This window comes from Mustela putorius, unplaced genomic scaffold (genome assembly GCF_011764305.1).
Source record: "Mustela putorius furo isolate JIRA1106 unplaced genomic scaffold, ASM1176430v1.1 tig00003867_pilon_pilon_pilon, whole genome shotgun sequence".
Taxonomy (NCBI): Eukaryota; Metazoa; Chordata; class Mammalia; order Carnivora; family Mustelidae; genus Mustela; species Mustela putorius.
Genome location: NW_025422019.1, coordinates 3,953,217 through 3,975,969, shown reverse-complemented (window position 1 = coordinate 3,975,969; position 22,753 = coordinate 3,953,217). Strand labels below are relative to the sequence as shown.

General features: G+C 37.7%; 1 protein-coding gene across 1 annotated transcript in view; it reads left to right on the top strand.

The window, feature by feature from the left end:
• CNTNAP5 (contactin associated protein family member 5) overlaps positions 1-22,753 on the top strand; it is an 828,648-nt gene that overhangs the window by 766,601 nt on the left and 39,294 nt on the right. The window contains exon 21 of the mRNA XM_045066473.1: positions 4,678-4,765. Within this exon, the coding sequence (XP_044922408.1) occupies positions 4,678-4,765 (88 nt within the window). The remainder of the gene's footprint in view (positions 1-4,677; positions 4,766-22,753) is intronic.

Genomic DNA, 22,753 nt, shown 5'->3' with positions numbered 1-22,753 from the left:
GTCTAATTCTTTATCTCCTCTTTCTTCTAGAAGATGGGAATTTTTTTCACTGTTTTCATAGAACCCCCACTTTATCAAGCAGTGCCTAACATACAGCAGGGACTCAATTAGTATTCATGAACAGAATGAATGAATTCCATAGGGCTTAATGTATTACGTGGAGGAGATAAAATTGGCCCTGTGGCAAAATGAAGGGAAACCATTGGGTAAGCAGTGTGGCTAGAATTTCATTTTTAGGGACTCACTGTGATCACTGCGTGGAAGTACACATTTGGGAGTGATGAGGCATGACAGAGGCCACTCAGAAAGAGATCATGAGGGATTCAATTAGTTCAGTGGAAAAACCATGGAGATGGTGATGTGAAATGTTATAGACATAACATCAGTGGCACTGGGCAACCTTTTGGATGTGGGCTATGGCAGAAGTCAAGGTTGACTATTAGTTTTCTTGATTGAGTGGAGGTTGAAGAATAATTGTCCATAATGTGGTAAAAAAAAAAAAAAATCCCTGAGTGATTATAATATAATGAGCTTCCCTCTGGAATTTACTCTTGAAAAATAAAGGGGACACATCTTTGGAGAAAGTTTGGGTTGGTGTAAGATTGGAGGGTAAAAGGGAGGGAAAAGATGACTTCTCATTTGAATGTTTTGACTGAGGTACTGATGGGACATGCAGGATCCATTCTGGTGGGAATGTGTACGTATGATTAAAATTTTCCCTCTTTTTGTTTCCTGTATTCTTTTGCACAAATGAAAGACAGAAACAGGTCAGTGAGAGAATGAACAATAGGAGGTATTTCCTTCTTTTTTCTGTAAAAAGGATTTCCAACAATCAGTTTAATAGTGAATGATAAGCACATGAGAGTGCAGAAACAAAAAGTGCAGAAAAAACTGGAATGGAGACTTTTTAAAAAATAATTTTAAATCAGTTTATTGACACAGTAACACAACACACCTGCCTCCCTGATACTACTACCATCCCTCTTATCCTGCCTAGTTTTCTTCTCCTTTCCTGCTTAGAAAAAAACTGTTCAGTAAAAACAGAAAAGTGTAGGCTCCTACTACATCTCCAGTCCTGCCCTTAGGTCCTGTGAGGCAGGGTATAGGCCTTACTCAGAACTGTTAGAGAGAGAGAGGGCAGGTGGGAATCACCATATTCAATCAGCCAGAGGCTTCCTGTGCCTAAAAACAGATTCCCTCACAACCCCTAACCCTTGAGTTGCTATTCCTCCTCCTGTCTTTTAATGCTAAGAAGGAAGACATGAGGACTGGGCCACAACCAGGAGCAAGTACTCCCGGAGATGATTTGAGAATTGTAATTTGGCTAGTGTTTTTTAAGGTACAGGTCACCCAAAATGCCCTGGTGATGGAGGTGAACTTCAGTGTTCCTATTTAAAATGCATACATGGCATTAAACAGATTAAGCCAGTTTACCCAAATGCCAGCTCAACAAAAAACTGTAAAGAAGGAGGTTCGAGGCACTTTTCAAGCAAAATGATTACTTCCTTTTTTCCAGAGATGAAAATCCTGAGGTTAAGAAAGGCATTCCTATAGGACCTGAGTGTGAATTTCTGTTCCACTACTTACATTATGTGATCGTAGACCATTACTCACCTTTTTCAACTCTGGTCTACTGCTTTATTAAAAAAGAGGGGGGATGAGAATGCAAACTGAGCTCAGTCAGTTTTTATAAAGATTATATGGAAGAACATAACTAAAAGACCAAGCATGATGCCTGGCATGTAGGACTTACTCAAAAAAAGTTTGTTCCATTATCTTCTTTTTCCAACCCATTTAACAACTTGATAAGACCACTGGTCATCCTAGATTCTGAGATCAAAAAAGCTTTTCTAGACCAGATTTCAAACTTTAAACATCTAATAGTTATATAGAACTACAGCCAGGATGTCACCCCTTACCACCCTACCAATTATAATTAAAAACAAAACCAATATGAAACCATAAAAACAAATAAAAGGAAATCTGAAAAAAATAATGTATTTCCCACAGAATGCCACAATGATTGCAATAGCCCATATTATAAAATTTTGAAGCCTAAAAATAAATGTATCTGGTATACCCCTCTTTTTTGTTTATGTGTTTTTATCCTATGAATTTGTTAAGCTTGGTAACTCCGTACCTGAACCAGTTGTAATGCTTACAGGCCCATATTCCATGTCAGGGATGAAACCCATCCCCCAACTTTCCATAGTCCAGCCTCAAGTATCCTTTGAGTCATCTTTCCTTCCTCTCCAAACCTTTAAAAAACACTCATTTTTTTTCTTTTTTCTAAAAACTCTCTTAACTGATTGTCATTTACCACCTTCTCTCCTTCATTAGTCATCTGGTTTAAGAGGAAAAGACTAGGTAAGTTCCCACAAAACAGAATAGCAGAATAGGGATGACTCATCTACTTGAACAGTGAGCTCTCCCATGTGTGACATTTGAGCATGGACGTGTCAGGGTTCAGGACAACTTGCACAGGAAGCTGATCCTGTGGACTCTGGGCAGCAAGTGAGGGGCGAGGGGAAACTCAGCTCACACTGTTTTCAGCTCCACAGGAAATTCTACCCATTCTGCCTCCTCTCCAAACTTGGCAAGGGTGCATGAGGGGAGGTCCCTGCCCCTATTGGAAGGCCCCTGCCTCTACTCAGTTTGAGGGAGTAGAAGACACAGGACCGAGCTCTGAAGTAGGGCGGAAAGAAAACTCCTTCAGAGCAAGGACTGAATCTGAATCCATGAGCATTAAACAAACTATTGATAGGCATGATGAGCACCAAAAACCCCCTGTTGTACCTAATGGCGCAGGCACTACCAGGCAGTGAGTGTGATGTGACTAACTATGTCCCCATACCCCCAAGTTAGAAAAGGAATCAGTACGGGATGTTTATTCATTCATTCAACAAACCCATGCTAGGAGTTACTTTGCCAGTTTCTGTAGAAGGTCCTAAAGAAAACATATATCACTAAGATGTCTGACTTCTCAAAAAGGCAATAATTTAGTGAGGGTGGGAGGGAGAGAGGGAGAGGGAAATAGAGAAGCAGATCGTTATAATGCAGCACTTTAAATTCCAAGTTAGGGGCAGAAAAAAAAAGTCACCTTGAGCATAGAGAAGAGTGTCAGCTGTCTAATCAAGACATCAAGAGAAGCTTCCTGGACGAGGTGGACCCGTGGAGTACTTAGAACAGTGTTTGACACACAGTAGATTCTCAGATGTTTGTTGATGAGTTTTGTTGAAAGACAGAAGTAAAAACATACAGTGACTGTCTACAAGCTGCTCAGATATCTAGAGAGGTGTGGACAAGTAAAGCAAACACCATAAGGAGTGATGGGTGGACCACATGGCAATGGAACACTGCTTTATGACACTGTCTGGCCTTGGCCAAGTTATTGATCTCCAGGATGTCAGTTCCTCAGTCTGTTATACAGGGTGGTAATGCTTATTTGACAGTATTGTTGTTATTATTATTATTATTATTATTATTATTTTATTTGACAGTATTATAAGGAGGCATATATTTTGCAAGATACTTCAATATGATGTCTCATACATACCAAGTGTTCAATAAATAGCAAATGTTATTCCAGTCTAATTTCATAAATGAAATAGTAATAAGTATTTAATGGTGCACCACAAGTCTTAGCAGCTGACTTCTCTCACAGCAGACACCACGCAGAACCGAGAGGATCCCAGGAGATGCTTAATCTGAGCAGAAGTGGGTTTGGAAGGACTGTGAGATATGGGAAATTGAGTCTCCATCCTGGGTTAACTGCTCAGAGTGGAGAACAGGGCTGGGCACATCGTTTTAAGGGTTCTTAATTCCTTTCTTTTTTTTTCCCCCAAGTCAAACTGTAAGATAATGAGGATCCTTTCTAAGGAAAACATCATGTGAATGTTTAATGTAGAGCCTAGAAGAATTTGCAGATTTGACTAGACCAAAAAGGCTGGGAATGGATGGGTAGCATTGTCTTATAATGAGGAGGAGGGGAAGAAAGGTTTTGAGCTGGGGTTAGCTTAAGCCATAAGAAGAGGGTGCCCTAAAGGATTATCTTGTAAATAAAGTCCTAAAGAATCCCAGTGGTGCTTTTTGCTTACCCCTGTGAGGGGGGCTTATCAGGTGTTCATGTTGGTGGCAACTGTTCAGCTAACCTCTTCTCCCCACGGTCCAACCTTTTGGCAAGCTGAAATACTTGCTCAGCAAAATTCCCATATCCATACCTGAATGGGACCAGGTCAGAATTATTGTAGCAAAGGAGGCAGCAAAGGCCAAATGGGGATAGAAGGGAACGGGGAATGAACCTGTGCTTTCCATTCAGTGTCAATCCTGCACAGCATGGTTCCAAGAAGGCTTCATTTGTTTGCTTGTTTGCAGCAAAGAACTTGGTGAGAAAATCTCAGTGGGGAGATAAATACTGTCAAAAGCTGTACAGAATTTCCCAGGGAGACGAGTTGTATGAGTTGTATGAAAGCCTTTATTTAACCAAGAGGGAAGAAAGGAGTATTTTTCATGCATTGTGGGAGAATTAGTGAGACATATCTTATCTCTCCTGAGAGAAAGTCCCAAAGAGAGGTCTGCTCTCTGTGTGTGTTTCCAAGCTCTTTCCAGAAGGGAGGGTTTTATTCCCTTCACTTACAGACCTCTGCTGATGCACCTTTGTTTTCTGTTTTCCTGCAGGTGGATCAGCAACTGCGACTAAGTTACAACTTCTCCCCAGAAGTCGAATTCAGGGCCGTACGGTCACTCATCTTGGGCAAAGTCAGAGGTTTGTTGTTCTTGTCCATTCCCTTCCAGTGGGCTTTGTTGAAATCAATGAAGAAATAAATAATTTCCCTTGGGTTATTTAGTGATTCAAATCTGGAGGCTCTTGCTCCTTTAACACACAAGTTTTAAAATTAAGGGTTCTGGGGCACCTGCATGGCTCAGTGGGTTAAAGCCTCTGCCTTTGGCTCAGGTCGTGATCTCAGGGTCCTGCGATCAAATCTCACATCGGGCTCTCTGCTCAGCAGGGAGCCTGCCTCCTCTCTCTGCCTGCCTCTCTGCCTACCTGTGATCCCTTCTGTCAAGTAAATAAATAAAATCTTTAAAAAAATAAAATAAAATAAAATAAAAAAGGGTTCTGGCATAGGGTGTGCTGAGACATATGTGGCAGGGTTGGGAGCTGGTATTTACATATACTTTATAGGTGGCTGAGTAAGGCACATTAACATAGAAGTTGAGTAAAATAATTAATGTTTTCTTACTTTATAATTAATTAATTAACTTCAGATATTTATTTTTTAACTTAAATTTTCTTTTTTTTACTTAAATAAATTAAGGAATTTGGTTGTCTGATTATTGGATTGTTCAAATGATTAATCTCTTCATTAATTCATCACCAATGGAAAGAGGTTTGAAATCTCTTATAGTAGTGGATTTTGCTTTTTTCTACTGGAAGTTCTATAAATTTCATCTTATATACAATGAAAGTCTTTATTGCATGCAAGATTGAAATTTTTTTATCTTGATAAATTGAACTTTTTTTTCACACTAACGTAGTAAATTTTAACTTAATTTCTCCTTGGGATTAAATCTGTTTTGTCTATTATTAGTAAATCTGATTCACTTGTGTTTTAGTTAGTATTTGTGTGGTCTATCTTTTTCCCATATTTTTTTTTTTCAATTTTTCTTTTTCTTCCCTTTTTTCTCATTTTTAAAAAATTCAAGTGTAGTGAAGATACAGTGTTATGCCCCTTTCAAATGTGCAATGTAACAACTAAGCAATTCTATACATAGCTTGGTGCTCATCACAATTACTGTACTTAAAAAAAAAACATTTATTTATTTGAGAGAGAGAGAGAGAAGAGCACAAGTGGGGTTAAGGGCAGAGGGAGAGAAACTCAAGCAGATTCCCCACTGAACACAGAGCTCTATGGACCCTGAGATCTCAGGACCCTGAGATCATGACCTGAGCTGAAATCAAGAATCCAGTGCTTACTGATGGAGCCACCCAAGTATCCTATGATTAGCTTATTCTTGATCTTTCATTTTCTTTAAGCTTTCTTTCACAAGCTTTAATTTGTGAAGAATATATAGCTGAATTTTGTACTTTGCCAATCTGACCATCTTTGGGATATAAATTGACAAATGTAAGCCTCTATACATTTTGGGGTTGCTTGTATTGTTGGATTTATCTCTGCTTCATTATTTTATTTTTTTTTAATAATTTTTATTTTTTATAAACAAATATTTTTATCCCCAGGGGTACAGGTAAGTGAATTTCCAGGTTTATACACTTTACAGCACTCACCTTAGCACAAACCTTCCCCAATGTCCATAACCCCTCCCCCCTCTCTCAATCCGTCTCCCACAAGCAACCCTCAGTTTGTTTTGTGAGATTACGAGTCACTTATGGTTTCTCTCCCTCCCAAACCCATCTTGTTTCATTTATTCTTCTCCTATCCCCTTAACACACCGTGTGGCATCTCCACTTCCTCATATCAGGGAGATCATATGATAGTTGTCTTTCTCCAATTGACTTCTTTCACTAAGCATGATACCCTCTAGCTCCATCCATGTCATCGCAAATGGCAACATTTCATTTCTTTTGATGGCTTCATAGTATTCCATTGTGTATATATACCACATCTTCTTGATCCATTCATCTGTTGATGGACATCTAGGTTCTTTCCATAGTATGGCTATTGTAGACATTGCTGCTATAAACATTCGGGTGCACGTGCCCCTTCGGATCACTATCTTTGTATCTTTAGGGTAAATACCCAATAGTACAATTGCTGGGTCGTAGGGTAGTTCTATTTTCAACATTTTGAGGAACCTCCATACTGTTCTCCAGAGTGGTTGCACCAGCTTGCATCCCCACCAACAGTGTAGGAGGGTTCCCCTTTCTCCACATCCTTGCCAGCATCTGTTGTTTCCTGACTTGTTAATTTTAGCCATTCTGACTGGTATGAGGTGATATCTCATTGTGGTTTTGATTTGTATTTCCCTGATCCCGAGTGATATGGAGCACTTTTTCATGTGTCTGTTGGCCATCTGGATGTCTTCTTTGCAGAAATGTCTGTTCATGTCCTCTGCCCATTTCTTGATTGGATTATTTGTTCTTTGGGTGTTGAGTTTGCTAAGTTCTTTATAAATTTTGGACACTAGTCATTTATCTGATATGTCGTTTGCAAATATCTTCTCCCATTCTGTCGGTTTTCTTTTGGTTTTGTTAACTGTTTCCTTTGCTGTGCAAAAGCTTTTGATCTTGATGAAATCCCAATAGTTCATTTTTGCCCTTGCTTCCCTTGCCTTTGGCGATGTTCCTAGGAAGACTTTGCTGTGGCTGAGGTTGAAGAGGTTGCTGCCTGTGTTCTCCTCAAGGATTTTGATGGATTCCTTTCTCACATTGAGGTCCTTCATCCATTTTGAGTCTATTTTCGTGTGTAAGGAAATGGTCCAATTTCATTTTTCTGCAAGTGGCTGTCCAATTTTACCGACACCATTTATTGAAGAGACTGTCTTTTTTCCACTGGACATTCTTTCCTGCTTTGTCAAAGATTAGTTGCCCATAGAGTTGAGGGTCTATTTCTGGGTTCTTTATCTATTCCATTGATCTATGGGTCTGTTTTTGTGCTAGTACCATGCTTTCTTGATGATGACAGCTTTGTAATAGAGCTTGAAGTCCGGAATTGTGATGCCAACAATTTGGCTTTCTTTTTCAATATTCCTTTGGCTATTCGAGGTCTTTTCTGGTTCCATATAAATTTTAGGATTATTTGTTCCATTTCTTTGAAAAAATGGATGGTATTTTGATAGGGATTGCATTAAATGTATAGATTGCTTTAGGTAGCATAGACATTTTCACAATATTTGTTCTTCCAATCCAGGAGTATGGAATATTTTTCCATTTCTTTGTGTCTTCCTCAATTTCTTTCAAGAGTACTTTATAGTTTTCTGAGTATAGATTCTTAGCCTCTTTGGTTAGGTTTATTCCTAGGTATCTTATAGTTTTGGGTACAATTGTAAATGGGATGGACTCCTTAATTTCTCTTTCTTCTGTCTTGTTGTTGGTGTAGGGAAATGCAACTGATTTCCGTGCATTGATTTTATATTCTGACACTTTACTGAATTCCGGTATAAGTTCTAGCAGTTTTGGAGTGGAGTCTTTTGGGTTTTCCACATATAGTAGCATATCATCTGTGAAGAGTGAGAGTTGACTTCTTCTTTGCCTATTTGGATGCCTTTAATTTCCTTTTGTTGTTTGATTGCTGAGGCTAGGACTTCTAGTACGATGTTGAATAGCAGTGGTGATAATGGACATCCCTGCGGTGTTCCTGACCTTAGCAGAAACGCTTTCAGTTTTTCTCCATTGAGAATGATATTTGTGTGGGGGGGGTTTCATAGATGGCTCTGATAATATTGAGGTCTGTGCCCTCTATCCCTACACTTTGAAGAGTTTTGATCAGGAAGGGATGCTGTACTTTGTCAAATGCATTTCCAGCATCTATTGAGAGTATCATGTGGTTCTTGTTCTTTCTTTATTAATGTGTTGTATCACATTGATTGATTTGAGGATGTTGAACCAACCTTGAAGCTCTGGAATAAATCCCACTTGATCATGGTGAATAATCCTTTTAATGTACTGTTGAATCCTATTGGCTAGTATTTTGGTGAGAATTTTTACATCTGTGTTCATCAAGGATATTGGTCTGTAGTTCTCTTTTTTGATGGGATTCTTGTCTGGTTTTGGGATCAAGGTTATGCTGGCCTCATAAAATGAGTTTGGAAGTTTTCCTTCCATTTCTATTTTTTGGAACAGTTTCAGGAGAATAGGAATTAGTTCTTCTTTAAATGTTTGGTAGAATTCCCCCGGGAAGCCGTCTGGCCCTGGGCTTTTGTTTGTTTGGAGATTCTTGATGACTATTTCAATCTCCTTCCTCGTTATGGGTCTGTTCAGGTTTTCTGATTCTTCCTGGTTAAGTTGTGGTAGTTTATATGTCTCTAGGAATGAATCCATTTCTTCCAGATTGTCAAATTTGTTGGTGTAGAGTTGCTCATAGTATGTTCTTATAATTGTCTGTATTTCTTTGGTGTTAGTTGTGATCTCTCCTCTTTCATTCATGATTTTATTTATTTGGGTCCTTTCTCTTTTCTTTTTGATAAGTCTGGCCAAGGGTTTATCAATCTTATTAATTCAAAGAACCAGATCCTAGTTTCATTGATTTTTTCTTTTTTTGGTTTCTATTTCATTGATTTCTGCTCTGATCTTTATGATTTCTCTTCTCCTGCTGGGTTGAGGGTTTCTTTCTTGTTCTTTCTCCAGCTCCTTTAGGGGTAGGGTTAGGTTGTGTACTTGAGACCTTTCTTGTTTATTGAGAAAGGCTTGTACTGCTGTATATTTTCCTCTCAGGACTGCCTTTGTTGTGTCCCACAGATTTTGAACCATTGTATTTTCACTACCATTTGTTTCCATGAATTTTTTCAATTCTTCTTTAATTTCCTGGTTGACCCATTCATTCTTTAGAAGGATGCTGTTTAGTCATCCTTCTTTAGAAGGATGCTGTTTAGTATTTGGGTTCTTTCCAAATTTCCTCTTGTGATTGAGTTCTAGCTTCAGAGCATTGTGGTCTGAAAATATGTGGGGAATGATCCCAATCTTTTGATACTGGTTGAGACCTGATTTAGGACCCAGGAGGTGATCTATTATGGAGAATGTTCCATGTGCACTAGAGAAGAATGTGTTTGGGATGCTTTGTGATTGAAATATTCTGAATATATCTGTGATGTCCATCTGGTCCAGTGTGTCATTTAAGGCCTTTATTTCCTTGTTAATCTTTGCTTGGATGAACTGTCCATTTCAGTGAGGGGGATTATTAAAGTCCCCTCCTATTATTGTATTACTGTTGATGTGCTTCTTTGATTTTGCTATTAAATGGTTTATATAGTTGGCTGCTCCCATGATAGGGGCATAGGTATTTAAAATTGTTAGATCTTCTTGTAGGACAGACCTTTGAGTATGATATAGTGTCCTTCCTCATCTCTTATTATAGTCTTTGGCTTAAAATCTAATTGATCTGATATAAGGATTGCCATCCCTGCTTTCTTCTGATGTCCATTAGCATGGTAAATTGCTTTCCACCCCCCACTTTAAATCTGGAGATGCCCTCAGGTCTAAAATGAATTTCTTGTAGGCAACATATAGATTGTTTTTATTTTTTTATCCATTCTGATACCCTGTGTCTTTGGATTGGGGCATTTAGCCCATTAACATTCAGGGTAACTATTGAGAGATATGAATTTAGTGCCATTGTATTACCTATAAGGTGACTGTTACTGTATATTGTTTCTGTTCCTTTCTGATCTACTACTTTTAGGGTCTCTCTTTGCTTGGAGGACCACTTTCAATACTTCCTTTCAAGCTGCTTTGGTGTTTGCAAATTCTTTCAGGTTTTGTTTGTCCTGGAAGCTTTTTATCTCTTCTTCTATTTTCAATGATAGCCTAGCTGGATATAGTTTTCTTGGCTGCATGTTTTTTTTTGTTTAGTGCTCCGAATATATCATGCCAATTCTTTCTGGCCTTCCGGGTCTCTGTGGCTATGTCTGCTGCCAATCTAATATTTTTACCATTGTATGTTATAGACTTTTCCCAGGCTGCTTTCAGGATTTTCTTTTTGTCACTAAGGCTTGTAAATTTTACTATTAGGTGACGGGGTGTGGACCTATTCTTGTTGATTATGCGGGGGTTCTCTGCACCTCTTGGATTTTGATGCTTGTTCCCTTTGCCATATTGGGGAAATACTCTCCAATAATTATTTCCAATATACCTTCTTCTCCCTTATCTATTTCTTCTTCTTCTGGAATCCCTATTATTCTAGTGTTGTTTCGTCTTATGGTGTCACTTATCTCTCGAATTCTCCCCTCGTGGTCCAGTATTTGTTTGTCCCTCTTTTGCCCAGCTTCTTTATTCTCTGTCATTTAGTCTTCTATATTGCTAATTCTTTCTTCTGCCTCATTTATCCTCACAGTGAGAGCCTCCATTTTTGATTGCACCTCATTAATAGCTTTTTTTATTTCAACTTTGTTTGATTTTAGTTCTTTAATTTCTCCAGAAATGGCTTTTATATTTTCTGAGAGGGTTTCTCTAATATCTTCCATGCCTTTTTCAAGCTCGGCTAGAACCTTGAGAATCATCATTCTAAACTCAAGATCTGACATATTACCAATGTCTGTATTGATTAGGTCCCAGCCTTTGGTACTGCCTCTCGTTCTTTTTTTGTGGTGAATTTTTCCGCCTTGTCATTTTGTCCAGATAAAAGTATATATGAATGAGCAAGTAAAATACTAAAAGGGTGGCAAAGACCCAAGGAAAATACGCTTTAACCATACCAGAAACCCATAAATCATGCGAGGTAGAAAGGGGAAAGAGGTTCAAAAAAAAAGAAACAATTAAAAAAAGAAAATAAATAAAGAAAAATATAAAAAAGAAAATAATATATATATATATATTAGATAAACTAGTTAAAAAACGTTAAAAAAGAAAAGAGTAGAAGTTAAAAAAAATTAGCAGAAGAAGAAAAAAATTGAAAAAGAAAAAAAATTAAATTAACTGCAAGACTAAAGAATCCTGGGGAGAAAGCCATGAGTTCCATGCTTTGCTTTCTTCTCCTCTGGAATTCTGCTGCTCTCCTTGGTATTGAAACCGCACTCCTTGGTAGGTGAACTTGGTCCTTGCTGGATTTCTTGTTGATCTTCTGGGGGAGCGGCCTGTTTTAGTGATTCTCAAGTGTCTTTGTCGCAGGTGGAATTGTGCCGCCCTTACCAGGGGCCGGGCTGAGTAATCTGCTCGGGTTTGCTTTCAGGAGCTTTTGTTCCCTGAGCATTTTCCGTAGAGTTCTGGAGGATGGGAATGAAAATGGTGGCCTCTCGGTCTCTGGCCTGGAGGAGCCAAGAGCTCGGGGCCCCACTCCTCAGCGTGCCCCCAGAGAATAATGCCCAATCACTCCCATCTCCCTGGCCTCTGGCCGTGCTCCAAGCTCACCCAGCCTGTGACCGGTTCAAGGTAACCCCGAGCTGAGAGCTCAATCCTCGGCTCTGTCTCTGTAGCCGGCTTCCCCATTCTAATACCTGCAAGCTCTGAGTATCACAGAGCTGATCCTTCTGTGACCCCGTGGGACCTGGTGCCATGCTGACCCCACATGGGCTTCACCCCGGTTTAGCCTCAGGAGCAATGCCCCTCAGTGGAACAGACTTTTAATAGTCCTGATTTTGTGCCTGTTGCTCCGCCACTTGCTGGGGGCTGGCCCCTCCCCCCTCAGTCTATCTTCCTGTCGCTTTGGATTCACTTCTCTGCCAGTCCTACTTTTCAGAAAGTGGTTGGTTTTCTGTTTCTAGAATTGCTGTTCTTCTTCTCTTCAATCTCCAGTTGGATTTGTGGGTGTTTGCAATCTTTAGATAACCTATCTAGCTGATCTCCTGCTAGCTTAAGTAGTCTCAGCCTGCTACTTCTCCGCCATCTTGACTCCTCCCCTCTGCTTTATTATTTTCTATTCATTCAACTTTTTAGGCATTTTGAGCAAGAATTCATTTAACACTGGAAATAAGTTTCTTGCAAAATTGTGGAACTCCTTCCAGTATTGGTAGATTCTTGTTGCAGTCTTTTGGAATGATTCTTCAGCTGTTCTGAAGGGATTTATGAAGGCTATTAGCTCTGAGACCATCACTGATGAGAATCTGGAGTCCAGAAGCCACTGAGGCCCTAGTCCTATAGTACTGCTCCCCAGGAGGCAGGAAAAGTTCTCTGAAAAGTGATGGTAGGAGACATTTCATGTTACCATGATTTTCCCTGCTGGTAGAAACAACTGAAAAGGCATAAAAATGACTCCTGTCTCACTGTACCCTTCCAGATCCATAACTTATTTCATTTCCAGAACATTATGCGTGTACAGAAACCCAGCTGCAATCAAGTCCAGAAAATGTCAATTTTAGCTTCCAAAATAGCAGTTGAATGAGCCAATCACCACTGACCAAACTTTACATCAAATTTAGTGTGTTTATTTTCTGATATCTACCCCTCCTATTAATAACAATTGTTTTATGTAGATACCATTATTGTTATGGTTGCATTTATTTATTTATTTATTTATTTATGTGCGAGTGGAGCTGGGGAGGGCAGAGGGTAGAGGGAAAGAGAGAATCCCAAGTAGACTCCAAGCTGAGCTCAGACACCAACATATGGCTCAGTCTCACAACTCCAATATCATGACCCAGGCAGAAATAAAGGGTTGGACATGTAAGGACTGAGACACTCAGGTACCCTGACACTATTATTTGATTTACCAATGCAGTCACTAATTTACTGGTTCTTATTCCTTCATATGCTTCATAACATTCTCCTTACTACAGCGTTTCGTTTCCTTCTTTCTGAAGTAAATCCTTATGAGTTTCTGTTTTGTTAAGTGTTCCTTCATCTGATAAAGGACTTTATTTCACCTTTATTAATGGAAGTTAATTTTGCTATATGTACAATTCAATAATAAAAGAAAATTTTCCCTCTGATACTGAGAAAATTATCCAGGTACATGATGGAGCTAGCTCACACTCACACATAAAAACCTGTCATACTCATCTGTGCCCAATTCTGCATTCCCTGATGTTGAGGGACCAGTTTTAAACCCTCATCAGCATATCACTCTAGTCTTCTGTCTTTTGCAATTACTGGTGAAAAGTTGTCTGTCAGTCTGTCCTGCCTTTGAAAGTGCTCTAACCACCCCCACCCCCAATAGCCACAAGCTACATTTAATGTCCTCTTTTTTACTTAGGTGTTTTGCAGTTTTGTAGTCCTTGACTGATAGTATATTTCTTTTAAAGTATCTTATTTGATTTTTGTGTTTCCTGTCTGTATCTATTTATTAGATCTTATGAATCTATGTATCTATGTCAAATGTACTAGTCACATGTATCCATGTATTAATTCTCAAAAATATTCAGCATGTCAAATCAGGCTTCTTTCTTATTCTCTCTATTCAATTATTTTAGACCCACACTAGGTAAATTTTACAGTTTCTAATTTTATCTCCATGTTTCTTACTATACTTTTATAATAAGTATCATCATCATCACTATTTATTTATTTATTTATTTATTTATTGTCTGTCTTGCTTTCTGGGGAGTGTATTTTTTTTCCCATCTTCAAATTCACTAATTCTCTCTTTAGCTCTTCCTAATACTCATTTAATCCAGTCAATGAGACATTTTTCATTGATTATCATTTTATTTCTAAAAGTTTTTATTTTCTCTTTTCAAACATATCTTTTTATTTAGCCTGTTGTTCTCACTCATTTTTATGTTTCTTTATTTTATTCTTTAATTATTATGTTAATAGCTATTGAACATTTTGCCTCTGACAATCCTGATATCTGAAATCTGTAGGGGTCTAAATCTGTAATTTTTGGTTTTCTACTCCTTGCCTATGGTCCCTTGTTCTCATGTGTGAAAACTGAATTTGTTGAAATTAATTTGTAGGAACATTAATGATCAAAAATTGGGAATCTTTCCTTCTCCAGGCAAAATTTGCATTTAATTTTGCCAAATACCAGGAGGTGCTGCCAATTTAGGATTATTTCAAGTTCTCACTTTGGTTTGTTCTTGTTTTTGTTTTCATGTTTTCTAAAAAGAGAGTATAAGCTTGAGCTGCAGGCCTGACTGAGAACAAATCTATGACTGAAGTTTTAGCAGAAATTTTGTTACTATTAATATCATAATATGTCATCTGATTACTTTTGTTACTTTTTTTTAACAATTCAAAGCTGCATCAGAAATGGACAGGTTCAATGTTTATTCCATTTGCTGTTAGGTGATATTCTTTTCTAGTCTACTTTTCACTAAAGCTTCACATGTGAGTCTGGGATTCAACATATTCAATTGTCAAGAGGCTCAAGGCTTCTATGAGGTGGTACAAGTATTTCCCCATGATACAACCTTGATATTGGTTTATGGTTCACTACCCTGATTTTTTCTTCCCATCCCTCCAAAAAGTCCTCTTAAAACTTATGACTCTGTTCCTGAAGTTCAGTGAGACAGTAAAAGTATGTTTATTGATTTTAATGAAGCAGAATTACATTTTACAGTATCTAGTCTATTGTTTGTTCTATACTACATAAATATATATATAGATTCCTGTCATCCTTACTTCAGCCAAATCAAAAGAATCTTGGGAGGAAAGATAATTAGGGCTGCATGACCACAAAACTTAGTTGTTTTTCATAGCACTTTTTTTTTTTAAGGCTTGCATTTATTTGACAGAAAGAGACACAGCGAGAGAGGGGAACACAAGCAGGGGTAGTGGGAGAGGGAGAAGCAGGCTTCCCACTGAGCAGGGAGCCTGATACAGGGCTTGATCCCAGGACCCTGGTTTCATGACCTAAGCTGAAGGCAGATGCTCAATGACTAAGCCACCAGGCGTCCCTTTCATATCACCTTCTTTGTGCAATGGAAGCTTTAGAAACATCCACTTATTTAAACAGTGTCCCTCCAATATTAGTCTTGTCACCATGTGGGATGTTCCCATGGTCTTCCCATCTTTTAAAATAAACTCATAATACATAAGACTGAAAAGGTAAAATTTTAATTAAAGGTACTAAATCACTGAGGGATACCTTGTCATTTTGTTTTGGGTACTTTGTGAGGAAAGATTGGAAAGAACTTGGTTAAGTTTGGAGAATACTCAGTAAAATCTCTTCCTTATGCTTACATTCGGGGACTCCCAACTGCTGGCCTCTCTCCCCATCCCAACTGCTGTTACAAGCAGGAACCTTAATTAACCTCACCACTTCTGGTCTATGAGAGGTCTGTAGCTGGAGGAGAAGAAGGTGATATGAATATCAGCTTCATTATTAAGAAGGGACGCTGATCCTGGGAACTTGTTGGGATTAAGCCTTATGAATTAGAAAGAAAAAAGATGGTACAGAAATAGGTAAGTGGCAATGATGGCAAATGAAACCCTACTTTCACAATTTTAGTAGAGTCCACAAGTCTGTTGGACATCTTCAACTCTAAAACAATGATGTGCAAGCATTCTTCATCATAGATACTCAGGGCAGACAAGTTCAATAAATCTATTGCCTCAGTTTTCTTCAGTATCACTAATAGCGTTCCATAATGATACAAGAACAGGTTGTTTTTGTTTTGTTTTGTTTTCATATCATATATATAATGATGAGTAAAACAGTTTCTTTCCTGAGAATTCCTGTGATTCAGGGACTATGAAAATAACATACAAAGTCCATGAAAATAACATACAATCATCGACATTAAAAACTACATTGCAGATGCTTACCTCTGGTAAGTTATGGAATATTTTTAGATTTCTTCCTTGGCTTACTGACACTGTTTGACTTTTAGGGGAGTGTTTTTGTTTGTTTGTTTTTTTGTTTTTTGTTGTTATCATTGTTTGGTTTTTGTTTGTTTTTTTTTTTTAGCTTGGTTCTATTGCATCAGTGGATTTTCAGAGAAATTTAAAAAAGAGAGAGAGAGATTGTGTATTTAGGTAAGCCATCCTTTTGGACAAGATCATCTGTTTCTGGTTAATAACAGTTCTTTAGAAAACATAGAAATGCATTCTTTAGATTCAAATAGTGTGACTTATCTGTGTACTCCTAAGCATCCATCTGATTTGGTCTGGGCAAGAGAGCATGGACATTAGACAGATTTAAGAATTCAAAAATCTTTAAACTTCTAAAAGAAACTGCCTATTTTCGTTTTGGTTTTGTTTTAATGTATTTTTTTCTGGCCCTGGCTTTCCCTAATTTACTGTGCCAGATATATCATTAAATTTGTCTGTAACATTAAAAAAAACAACAACTATTTTTGGTAACTAATAATTTAGGAATTATTGTTGTTGCTATTATTATTATTATTATTATTATCTTCTCAGAGGAGCCTTCTTAACTGTATTACAGATTTAGGAAGTAGCTATTTTTTAAAATATGGAAACATGTTAAATTTTGAGTAGAAATAAATCATAGCACTCCCTTTATACCCTAGCCACCAGATACTGAATAAACATTACCATGAGACTTGTACTCAGGGCATGCTTATAGGATTGTCTGTTTATGGAGCTAACATTGACTAATTCCCTGCCTACTTGCCAACTTGAAAGGCCAAAGCTCACACCTGGCAGAAGCATTATTCTTGTGCTCTGATGGCTGTCTACCCACATAGCTTCAAAGTTCAGTTGGTTCTAAGAAGCCATATGGAAATTGAAAGAATTCCTTCTCAACCTGCATAAAACCCAGCTAATCTGGAAATTGCAATGCTAACCAAGAGCACTTGCTGATGATTTTTGGTCTATTAAAATGAAGTGAGGTTTGAATGTGTTTATAGAGCAGGGTTCTTGAATTCTTCCAGATTCTTGAATTCTTCCAAATCCCCAGTTTTGAATTTCAAGTCTACTGTGTCTTCAGCAACATCAGAACATTGTTGAAAGAATGCCCTGATTATTGTTTTGTTAAATTATTTCCAGACTATCTTATAGAAGGTTAGTTATGGTTGCCATGTTTAGAAAGTGCAGCAGAATTTGTACATATAAATTAAAGGTGGAACTTCAAAGTACTCATTTTGAAAGACTGCATATACCCTCATTTCTTTATGATTTTGTACAGAGTTGGATTCACCTTATGATTCAAACCTGATAGAGCTGATATACACTGAGAAGTAAAGTTAAAGTTAAAAAGTGAAAGATGCTCAGCTTTTCAGGGACAAGGTGACACATGTTTGGTTCTCTCTGCTATAATTGCTATCATGTGACCATGGGGAAGTTGTCCAATCTGTCTGTAGTTCCTCACCAGTAAAATGAAGATGAGGTGCTTGATTAATTTAACTTGTAGAGCTGTGTAAAGATTACATGAAACACTATATACAAAGCATTTGGTATTTAACACACACCCAATAAATGTTAATTTACACGGTTTGAGATTGTAGGAACATAGAGAGCTGATGTTTTGCTCTAAGACACTGGAAAGGCAGCTATGAAGGTAGTTTCCAAGAAGGGACACAGATGTGCTCTAAATGGAAGTTCTGAACAATTGTAGGTCGAAGACATGAGGGTGACTTGCCGTCAGAGCTATTTCATGGGTGTATCAAGCTAACACCAACTAAAACAGAGGTAATGGTAGAGAATATAATAGTGAAATGGTGAAAATGAAGGTTCAGGGTGTAAGCTTTGTTTCAGGCACAAATGTGACCATGATTTAGTCTTTGTTAATCTCTCTGTTTCTTGCTCTGTTTTTAACTCTGCTTACCTTTCTGTGTGGCTTCATTCTCAGGCAGAATTTCAAGATTAACAAAGGTGGAATCAGCAACTCCAAGCTTAAATACTACCATTTCAGCTTCCCGGATAGAAAGAAAGCCTTTGATTTCTAAAATTTTCAAAGTCCTGGATTAACTCTTAAAGGACCAATTTGTGTCAGGTGACAATGTCAGATGATTACAATGTCAAAGTTATTGGAATACGCTGAATGACTATTCCTGAATTCAAAGCACCCAGCTATGGCCTTATGGGGTAAAAGGGTCAGCTCAGCATTAACCACATGTGCTGAGAACAGGGAAGCTGAAGTGCTCTTCCAAAAAAGTGAGATGAATTGTGACTAGGGGAATCATCAATAATCCAATAATGTCACTGCTTTTTTTCAGCTGCCTCCTTCTTCTTCCTATTCTTCTTCCTGTTCTTCTTCCTCCTCTCCTCCTCTCCCTCCTCCTCTTTCTTCTTTGATTATTATTATTATGAGACTCCCAGATAGAGTTCTCGAGAAGGGGTAAGGGGCAGAAGAAGAAAGAGAGAGAAAATCTCAAGCAGACTCCACAAGACTGATGTGGGACTGAATTACCCTGAGATTACTACCTGAGCTGAAATCAAGAGTCAGATGCCTAACTGACTGAGCCACCCAGGTGCTCCCATATTCTGCTTCTGTTAAACAGGAGAGAGGTGGATGCAGTTACAGAGGACAGACTAGAAGTTGTGCATAATTTTGGAACTGCATTATGCTTGTGGGCAACAGCCCAAATATGTCACAATAGATAAAATAGAAGTTGAGAGATGTTCTTTTAAGAAATGCATGTTACCTTCCTTGGGACAAGTTTATAGCTTTCCGAGAGGCTCCACTGAGAATATTTTCCCTTTGAAAAAGGTATTCATTTCATTCATTCCTTCTGAAAGCATAGGTTTCTTAAAAAATCTTATTTAGTTTCTGTTCATTCCCAGTTCTTTAGTAAACAAAAAGATTGCCAAACCAGAACCTTTTCTGATTTCTGATAATGTGTGTAATTGTCTCATACTATGTCCAGAGATTTCTTTTGTGATGCTGTTTCTCTGGGTAATAAGATATTTCAGATTCATTAATCTAATCTGATCTCCTCATGAAGTGAATCGTGCGTTTTCAAGTATCCCAAAATATCAGATTACAGTAATCATGCCAATTTCTTAAATACACAAACATTATCCTTTGTATTTTGAAGACAGCCAACACTGAATTGTAATTTGGTTATACAGGATTTGCTACTGTTTCTTAAAAACAAACAAACAAACAAACAAAACAATAACAACAAGGACAACAAACTGCCTTTGTTCCCCATAAAGAATTTCAATAGATGATTTTGGTTCACCTCATGCAGAAGGACTGTGTGTTATCTTCTGATTTAAAATGCAATTTTATTTTGTGTTTGAAATGAATCACTTCATGATAGGAGCCTAGACCTACTCCCTGCTCTGTGCTGCTCTGCAGAATTCTTCTTTGTAAAAGCAAAAGCACATTTTGAACAGCATGCCCCTTGGTTACTCATTCAATCTACTCTCTTGCTTGCTCTATCTAAACTAGTGGGTAACAGCTGAAGGAAGAAAGGTATCTAGGATATGATGTTTCCAAATGTAGACTATCCTCAGCTGTGAGGAGATGTTTTAATCTTTTCGAGAAAGGGATGGCCCTTCCAAGGAAGTGTCAAACTTGGCACATCTTTGCCTGGCTCTGTTAGCAAAGATTTCCTGTGGTCTACCAGAAGTGACATAGTGTGACTGTTACTGATAGAAGTTCAATCAATTTTTATCATATTCAGGAGTCCTTAAGAGAAAAAAAGAAAGTGTACATTGTCTGGAATATCTGTCATTCTTTAAAAACCCAACTATGACAGGAATGATCGAGAGTGTGGAATCCAGACTCACAGGGGGTGACTTTATTTTATTTATTTTTTTATTTTTATTTTTTTTTTTCCTCTTGGAAAATATTTTACTTCTTTCTTTTTTATTTTTTTTTCTTTTTTTTTCTCTCTCTTTTTTTAAATTTTTTATTTTTTATTATTATGTTATGTTAATCACATACAATACCTCATTAGTTTTTAAACATGAAGTCTACCACTTGTTAAGTCTGTGATATTGGGCAAGTCACTTAACCTCTGTGACTTAGTCTCCTCACCTATAAAATAGCCATATAATAACACTGACCTTCCTGAGATCTTGTGAGGAAAAAAAAATGAGTTAACATAAGAACTTAGATCTAACACAGAGCAGTGCATTATTAAATAATAATAGTACAAATAATTTCCAGTTATTCTTATACTTTTAATATCAGTATGCTATAAATATTATATAAGTATTATTAGTATTTGATTTGTGAAGAAAATCTGGTACCTACCATAGCCTGCAAGAGATTAATCCAAAACCTTGAAAAACTTTAATATTCCCAAGCTCACCTTGATGATTTCCTTTGAAAGTGGAATAATTATAAAGTAAGAAGCATCTATAGAACAGGAATGATTTATTTGCTCATTTGATTGTTTGGGATATCTAGGTGGCCTAATAAACTGCATGGCCCATTGTAATTCTCAATAGATTTTCCATGATAAAACCCTGTCTCTAACTGATGCTTGACAAATAATCAATTCATAATTTCTGATGGAAAGATCTTAAGAGAGTTAAACCAGGTCACACATACCCGATATTCTTTACATGTATGTTCTCAGTTGCTCCTCATGGATTTTAACCACATGAGAGTTGGTGGATCAACTAAGCTTAAAACATAGGATCAAATGGGATTTTTAGAAATGTCAGCCACCACCTCCATCCCTCTCTCATTCACAATATGGGGGAATCATGGAGCTTGCAAGACAGGACCTGAGTCTTATGTATGACTACCATACTTGCTACTGTATCAGGAAGCACATATTTAGTGCCCCTTTGCATTTCTTGAGGAAAAAACAATGGATAATTCATAAATATTAGAGTTATAGGAATTGAAAGGTCATTCTTCTACATATTAATGGGCTCAAGGCCATACAGCTCAACTCACTGTAGCTTGATCTTTGGTGAGGATCTCCAGACTCCCCATACACTGTGTTTGTCCTTACAATGGTACCTAGCAGTGGGGTAGAAAATTAACTGGCTTGGTATCAGGCAGTGATTGGGTTAAATCCTATAATAGTCACCTACTAGCTATGTCCCTACTCTTAACTTCTCTTCTTTGGGCCTGGTATCCTCATCTGTATAGTAGTGGTAATACTTGCTGTATTGACTGGTGATGAAGATAAGAGGTAATGTGTGTAAAATGTCTGGCACACTATGGTATTTGAAAACAGCAGCTATTGTTAATAAGATCATACAGCCATCCTGCTTATTGATTTTCTTCAGCTGGTATCCATTTTCCTTGCCAATGGTCCTGCTATTGATTTGTTTACCCTTGGCCTGAGAGATCTGGGACAATGTTACAAATGTCAGCGTTGACAAGGTAATGAAGTGAAGGGGTTCCTAGCTGAGTAATGAACTCTACAGCAGCCCTTCTGTTACCTTCCTCCAGCTCAGTGGGAATGGAAGCACTGACCTGGTCAGAAACTGAAAGGGGCAGTGGAACAAACACTGTACATTAGAATTTTAGATCTTTTCCCATGGAGTGGAGAGAAAATCCAGGTACAAAGAAGGTCATGTGACCACTGGTTACTCATTTAGTCTACCAGGGTTTTATTTTTGGAAGATGCCCTTAATAATAATAAAGTGAGTATTAAAACAGATTAAGAAGTCATAAAGTTCATTTCCACTTATAAGTAAATATGGGGTATCCACTTCTAGGAGACATTTGATCTGAATCCCTGCATCTTTTCTATTTCACTTCCACAGGGATTTTCCCAAGTGATCAGTGTCAGGACTTGACACCTGTAGCTAATATGCTAATGTTATATGCTAATGTTCTCTACCTTTAGCTTGAGACAAAATCAGATTGCCTGCTTTCCAATGATAAGGATAAATAAGTAAATCTTTCTACTTAGAAAATTTCTGACTTAAGATGATCTCTTTAAATGAATCACAATTTTTTCTAGTTTACCAAAGACTGGATATTTGCTTTAGCTTCCCAATCTTTTTCCTTGCTTTTTACAAAATACTTCTATAGAATATAAGCTTCAAATAGGCCATTCCACTCTTAAAAGATTAATGTTATATAAATGTTTGGAATTAGGAAGATTACACCCAAGCATTCTTTGTGGGTAATTAATTCAATGCAGCCTTTGAGTACCTAATATGTACAAGACAAGATTTTAAATGAAACTAAGAATATCTTAAAGAGATATAGCTTTGGGATGATTGTTCCCAAGATGGTAAAACACAAGTCTATGCAGGTACCCTTATTTAGTGATTATAATGTGAGTAATTTTACTAAGTATTTCTAGGATTCTTGAGAGAGAGAAACCATTTCTAGCCAAGATGATTCCGAGTAGTGTCATGGAAGGGTCACTC